Raw genomic sequence first — 7,619 nt, 5'->3', positions numbered from 1 at the left:
GAGGTGTTCTGGTTGTAATGTTGGGTATTCTGGTTGTAATGTTGAGGTGTTCTGGTTGTAATGTTGTGGTGTTCTGGTTGTAATGTTGTGTTCTGGTTGTAATGTTGTGTTCTGGTTGTAATGTTGTGGTGTTCTGGTTGTAATGTTGAGGTGTTCTGGTTGTAATGTTGAGGTGTTCTGGTTGTAATGTTGTGTTCTAGTTGTAATGTTGAGGTGTTCTGGTTGTAATGAGGTGTTCTGGTTGTAATGTTGAGGTGTTCTGGTTGTAATGTTGTGTTCTGGTTGTAATGTTGAGGTGTTCTGGTTGTAATGTTGTGTTCTGGTTGTAATGTTGAGGTGTTCTTGTTGTAATGTTGTTGGGTGTTCTGGTTGTAATGTTGAGGTGTTCTGGTTGTAATGTTGAGATGTTCTGGTTGTAATGTTGAGGTGTTCTTGTTGTAATGTTGTTGGGTGTTCTGGTTGTAATGTTGAGGTGTTCTGGTTGTAATGTTGAGATGTTCTGGTTGTAATGTTGTTGGGTGTTCTGGTTGTTGTAACCTCCTTCTAACATGATCTATTCCCCACTCAAATGAAGACCTTTTAAAAATGGTACAGGACATGGCAGCTTTGATGGTAATATGGCCGATACAAGCTGTAACAAACAATATTTAGATAACATGTGTAATGTCTACACTTTGCACTAAAAGATTTACAACATCTGGGATTCTGACACATTGTCTGTGTGTGTGTGTGTGAATGACATAACCTTTTATTTAAAAAACACTTTTTAGAAACATTAAAACTGCTCAGGACACAACTACTCAAGACTTCAGCACACCTGTAGATTGATAAGATATTTTATTCATCCTCAAAGGAAAATATGTTTGTAGCAAAGCAGTTAGTATACATAGTATACATGACGAGACAAATGTCAAAGTTGTCCAATGACCAGACATGCCTACTATAAAAGAGCATCAATCAATCAATTAATCAATCAACCATAATCTTGCGAATCCGAGTATGAACAGTCATCAACATCAGCAGTAGGCCTACCCATAAAAAGGCTTCATGACTAACCATGACCATACAAAACAAACAGTTATTCAATCAATCAATCAACAATAATATGGTGAATGAGAATAAACATCGTCATAGCCATGATCTACAACATCCTTCAATTAATTATCAAAAGAATAGCAGCAGCACTCATTTCCTAGAAGTTCCACGACAACTCTTTAAGATCTGTCCTAGTTCACTAATGAGTCACATCAATTACCAAGCAGAGCCGAAGCGCGGGGCTCAAAAACACGAGAACCCACCATCAAAAGAGGATTAATGTGAAACACTGTGATTTACCTTACCTTGCTACCTCTCTATCTTTTTTATGCTCGCTTGTGCCTGTATTTTTTACTGTTGTGAAGCATTTTGAACTGCAACTTCTGTATGAAAAGTGCTATACAAATAAAGTTATTATTATTATTGAGGTTTTTATTTCTCTTTAGTATCCAAGCTACAGAGTTATTATAGGAAGGGTCCGAGCTGTGTGGCAGAGGCTGCTTTCCTAACCAGCGTGCAACTGTAACTGGGTGAAACATTGCAATTAAACATTTATTTCAGCATTCTTCTTTGGGGCGGGGACAGCAAACAATGTTCCAAATAAATACATTTTTGTCCAAGCAAGTTGACTAAAAAACACATTCCTATTTTGACCAACAGCCTGGACATTCCTATTTTGACTCACCACACGAGAATCGTCCAATTCTTAGTAAATAGAACGCACATTATGTGAGAGGGGAATAAACGCCATTCGTTGCCACTGAAACAAGAGCTTCTGTTTTTTAATTACTTTAGCAAGTTATGACAAATGCTTCCTAATAAGTAGTTGATCGATACATGTTACATCTATGCCCTTTTATGTTACAATAGCAAAAAAATACAATACAATATGTCAATCATAATATTAAGTATATACGGTACAAACAATCTGCTGGCAAATTTCAGATACCAAAGAAACAAGTCCATTTTGCTTTGATGTTTACAAACAGGACAAAATGTAAACAAATCATGTACAGCTTCAGAATACCTCCGAGTCTCCGGTTTAGCCGCCACATGTCAGTAAAGTGTAATGGGGCCACAGTGCCTCTGGGGGGCGCCAAATGTTAATTATGGAATGACCCATTTAATTAAGACTTAGAACTTTCAAGGGATATTGAATAATGTTCAAGAGCTCATTGGTCTGGAAAAATATGGCGATATAACTTTTAAAAAATATTTTTACATGAGCATAATTATTATTATTTTTCTTTTTGTATTCATGTCAGTACCTGTATTCTATACATTTAACTGTAGCGAATTAACTGATTCAGGAGCTGGAGTTCTTTTTCAACTGTATAATTTCATTGTGGTTATGGTCATTTAGAAACATTGTACTTTAAAGCCTTTTTTGTTTATTTGACTATCCGTATCCGAGGGGAGTTTCTGTTCTGACTCACATGGTCATCTGAAAACATATCTGTTTTGGTTTCTAACGTGTGGCCCTTTGGAACCAAAAGACACTTCTACCGGTGAATCACCTACATATTTTCAAAGCCCCAGACAACCACCCTAACGTGACAGTAAGTTACTCAGAATCATAGAATGATGCCTTAGTTTGAGGTGAACCTTTCCATCACAGTAAGTCCAGAAAGGATATGGTTGAAAAGATGATGAAGAGAGGATTGTACATTCTGAAAGTGGTCATCTGAAAGATTGCAAGTTGGCTAAAATTGCAGAGTCGCAGACAGCTTTGCAAGCGATCTCTAGCTTCCTATCTTTGTAATGATACTAATGTGTGTATATTTAATGTTGATATGTCTCAAAATTGTTTAAAGTTAGTAAAAAAAAATAAAAAATCTAATCACAAAAAGGCCACTTTCCTTGAGATGGTAATTTGGCTGATTGGTAACTCGGCACCCAGGGCCGGCCAAAGCTTTTATTGGGCCCTAAGCAGGATTTGATCCCACCGCCTTCAGTGCCACCTTGGGCCATCATATGCAAAGCTAAATTCTCGAGGAGGGGGGGTTGTGGTGCTGTCTGGCACTTTACCTCTTAAACCTGTACATGTTATAAGGACACAGCAGTCCGGCTGTGCTGCAGATTACCCATTGACCCAGGAGTCTTTATTGACTCACAGGGTGTGAACACTTTAGAAGGGGAACCAAAACGCAAGTCAGGAAATTGCATGGCTGAAAATCATTTCTGTGGATTACATAACCCATACAAAAAATATTGCATACTGGAGAAAACGGATTAAATAAAATAATATAGTAGTTTGTTGTAGAAATGAGGAAGCCAACTTGAACTTGAGTTTTGTGTTCTAGGACGAGGCTTGATTATTTAATGAGTATTTGACATGTATCCGTTATGTTGCGTCCAATAAATAATGCAGTGTTGCGGAAATTAATACTCTAAGTCTAATTTGTTAAACAAACTTACTATTTTTCAGTAGAACGAGTGGCAGTGGAAAAAGAGCTCTTCATTCAAAAAAACTTCAGCGACCATTTATGGTCAAATAAATACACATACTGTACATACCTGTGAGTGCGAACCAATCATTCTACCTCTAAAATGAACTTCCAATAGTCTAACCACCAGATGACCTGGTTACATTATGTTTTGGTTTGATAAGGATTAACGGTTCCTTGATAGGGTTGATTAATCTGTCCCTCTTATCTTGTTAGATTCTTTCCAACCTGACAAGCGACATTATTGCATTATGTCCTGCAGCCCAACCTTGGCTGTGTGCAAATAAAGGCTCAATTTCTCAAGTCTCCAGGCGTCAAAATGGCAATGTTGCCTTTACGTGAAAAGGGCTCTTTATTTATCGCCAGGCCACGCCCACTATCTACCACTTTCCCTACGGAGGTCGACTGAGGCACTGAACGTTCCACAAACGGACCGTTCACGGCGTGTGTTAATTAAGACATAAATCCCTCTGAATTCCGGAAAGGGAGCCCGGCGACCACAGAGTCTATTCGTCCTCCTCCTCATCCTCTCTGATCTTCACCTTCACCCTGTGCCAGGCATTACTCAGGACGCCCCTCAGGTTCCAGATGGGCGCCACCGAGTCGGGCTGCATGTTGTAGCTGTTGTCCACCGCCTTGCAGGTGATCTCAAGCTCCCGAGCCTCGGGGGGAAGGGGCGCCGTCAGCTCCCACAGCTTCCAGGCCCACGCTTGGCCCGGCGGGGGCGCGGGCTGCGGCTCCTTCTCCTCCTCGCCGCCCCTCAGCTCAGCCACGTGCCACGTCTTCCCGCCGTCCAGGGACACGTCCACCCGCACCACCTCGCGGCCGCCGCCGCTCCAGGCGTAGCCCTTCACCGTCACCTCCTCCGCGCTGCGGTCCACCACGGCGCCCTCGGCCGGCTGGGTGATGGCCGACTGGACGGGCAGCTCCTGGATGGCGGGGGCCGACTTGAAGTCCACCGTGTCCCAGTCCGTGGTGGGCGAGAAGCCCTTGTAGTCGTTCTGCTGCCAGTGGCTGGAGCTCTCCGCCTCGCTCACGATCACCTTGCCCAGCCACTTCACGTTGCGCGCGCCCACCGTCCCCGGCACCACCGCCCGCACCGGGTAGCCGTGGTCCGCGGGGAGGGGCTCGCCGTTCATCTCGTAGGCCAGCAGCACGTCGCCGTCCTCGCTCACGGCCTTGTTCAGGGGGATGGATGCCCCGTAGGTGGTGCCCGTCACGTCCTTGTCCAGCCCTTCGAACTGCACGTGCCTCGCCTGCCGGGCCACCTCCGGGGCGTAGCCGGCCGCCAGCAGGACGTCGCGCAACCTGGCGCCGCCCCACGTGGCGTTGCTGATGGCCGCGATGCCCCAGTTGAGCCCCTTCACCTGCTTCACCTGGTTCATCTCGGAGCGGCGGTTGCCGGCGCACTGCAGGGTGGCGGTGACGGTGTGCTTGGGGAAGCGCGTCTTCAGCTCGTCCAGAGACAGGGTCAGGACGCCCCCCGGGAGACCCTCCACCTGCAGGCGGTACGCGGCCGGGTCCACCTGCGGCACGGGCAGGTGGTTCCTCTTGAAGAAGAGGGCGGAGGGGGTGATGAAGCTGTCGGAGAGGAGCTGGGGCGGCGGCTCGGCGTTGAAGGGCTTGAGGCTGTTGACGTGCAGCGCCGGGTGGCGCTCGGGGTCGGTGGAGTAGGGGTCGCTGGTCTTCACGCGCAGCTGTTTCTTCTGGTCCTCTTCACTCAGCTCGCCGACCTGGAACAACAACAACATCATCATCCTTACTAGGCTAGAAGGGTTTAACACAAGGCGTGTCCAGAGACGGGGTCGTGGTCAAGACCCACCACATGTACCCCTACTGGCCGAGGGTGGAATCCCACCAGATCATCCCACTTGCCTTTAAAATTATTTTTTAAATAGTTTCAGTTTAAACTTTATTTGAACAGGGGACAGCATACATTAACACATTCGGGGTCATTGGGATTAGACGGGGCCCACTCTAGGAGGCCAGCTTTTCATTACACTTTTACACATTTCACTGTGCGTGAGGTTGTTTGTAGAGCTAAATCAATATTTTATATTATTGCTATGTGTCCATTGTCATTGTCAATAGACAGTATAAACCTTCCCTTCAATATGCCATAAAGAAATAATTTCTCATCAATACGTTCCCGTTTTATAGCGTCGTGAATATGAACGTTATATCGGAATGGTCGGGTAATTCCTGCAAAGCTAGTTATAGGGCGCTAAGCTAATAACGTTAAATCGGGCGTTTCGGCCCTACACAAGCTAGAGTTAAAAATCAAAATGCATATGATCGGTATCATGTTCCACCATGGATGCATGAAAGGGGGAGGGGGGGGGGGGGGGGGAGTCGTTTCTGATTATTGATTACCAATAACGGCATTCTTGCAACAAGATACGCTGACCGGGTGGATGGCTATGAGAACAAGGCCCGATCAGGCTGAAATTGACGTCAAATCGATCTTACCTGTGGCCTGTCATGCATTTTTAACTGACCTATAGACTGATTATTTTCGTCCTCTGCACCTCAACTAGCCTGCAAATACAAATAAAATGGCTCCTAAAACAGCCTACACACCACATGACTTTACAGATGGTATGAGCAGCACGAAGCACAGCTTTTACATTGTGTTTGCAGTCCCTCACTAGTTCAATGTCACAGCAGAATCTCTCGTGTCTCTTGTTGGCTGTACTCCGCTCACTGCTCGTCCCCGTCACGGGCCAGATATTTAACATGCTAGAGATCTGCTGGGCGTCTGCGACACATCAGCGAGTCATTCAGGTCGCGTCTCGGAACAATTTACACGCATAGCGATCGAGCGTTGACGCGCACACGCCGAGCGAACACAGAGTTGCGTCTGATCTGGGGCTCCGTTTGTCAGCAATCTCCAAAAGGCTGTTGGTGGGCAAATCAGGGCTATAATTGTGTAGAGAGGTGGGCGAAACGTATGAAAACAGCTTATAAAATAATTACGTTATCAATATATTCTTAGAACTGGAAGTTCCAGTGTTAAAAAGGACGTATTTGTATGCATTTAACTGCAAATCACCCACCCTCTTGCAAGTTACACACAGCAAGAAACAATCCCCTCTACCACAATTAGAATTTACCCAAATCAGTGTTCAGAATAACAGAACATGAGGTGAGGAGGACCTTTAAGAAAGTGAATATCAGGAAGGCAGCAGGACCGGACGGCATCCCCGGCCGCGTCCTAAAAGTCTGTGCCGACCAACTGGCCCCGGTATTCACTGACATATTTAACCTGTCCTTGGAACAGGCTGTCATCCCCACCTGTCTGAAGAAGTCCACCATCATCCCTGTACCCAAAAGATCTATGCCCGCTTGCCTCAACGACTACCGCCCTGTAGCTCTCACCTCCATAGCCATGAAGTGCTTTGAGAAGCTAGTGAAGGGCTACATCTGCTCCTCCCTCCCCATCAACCTGGTCCCCCTGCAATTTGCATACCGCCCCAACAGGTCCACGGAGGACGCCATAGCCCATGTGCTGCACACAGCAGCATCACACCTGGACAAGAGGCAGAGGAACTATGTGAGAATGCTGTTCATCGACTACAGCTCAGCATTCAATACCATAGTCCCCTCCAAACTCATAGCCAAGCTCAGGGACCTGGGATTGAACTATGACCTCTGCTAGTGGGTCTTGGACTTCCTGACGGGTAGACCCCAGGTGGTAAGAGCAGGCAACTGCACCTCCTCATCCATCACGCTCAACATAGGGGCCCCCCAGGGCTGTGTTCTGAGTCCCCTCCTCTACTCCCTGTACACACATGACTGTGTGGCACAGCGGAACAACAACACAATCATCAAATTTGCTGATGACACAGTAGTGGTGGGCCTGATCTCTGCCAATGACGAGAGGGCCTACCTGGAAGAGGTAGAGAATCTGTCGCAGTGGTGTCAGGAGAACTGCCTCTCCCTGAATGTCAGCAAAACAAAAGAGATGATTGTGGACTTCAGGAGGTCGGGGGTCAGGGACTACAGCCCCCTCAGCATCGACGGGGCACCAGTTGAGAGAGTGAACAGTTTCAAGTACCTAGGAGTCCACATATCCGAGGACTTGACATGGACCACACACATTGACAGTGTTGTGAAGAAGGCACAGCAACGCCTCTA

At 46.3% G+C, this 7,619-nt stretch overlaps 1 protein-coding gene across 1 annotated transcript in view; it reads right to left on the bottom strand.

Annotated features, from left to right (window-relative positions):
• Nucleotides 1–831: 831 nt before the first annotated feature.
• suox (sulfite oxidase) overlaps nucleotides 832–7,619 on the bottom strand; it is a 32,617-nt gene continuing 25,829 nt past the window's right edge. Inside the window, exon 5 of the mRNA XM_084316206.1 lies at nucleotides 832–5,215. Within this exon, the coding sequence (XP_084172332.1) occupies nucleotides 3,989–5,215 (1,227 nt within the window). The 3' untranslated portion in view covers nucleotides 832–3,988. The remainder of the gene's footprint in view (nucleotides 5,216–7,619) is intronic.

The sequence above is a fragment of the Notolepis coatsorum genome, assembly GCF_963971535.1.
Source record: "Notolepis coatsorum genome assembly, chromosome: 6".
Lineage (NCBI taxonomy): Eukaryota > Metazoa > Chordata > Actinopteri > Aulopiformes > Paralepididae > Notolepis > Notolepis coatsorum.
This window is presented reverse-complemented; position numbering and strand designations above follow the sequence as displayed.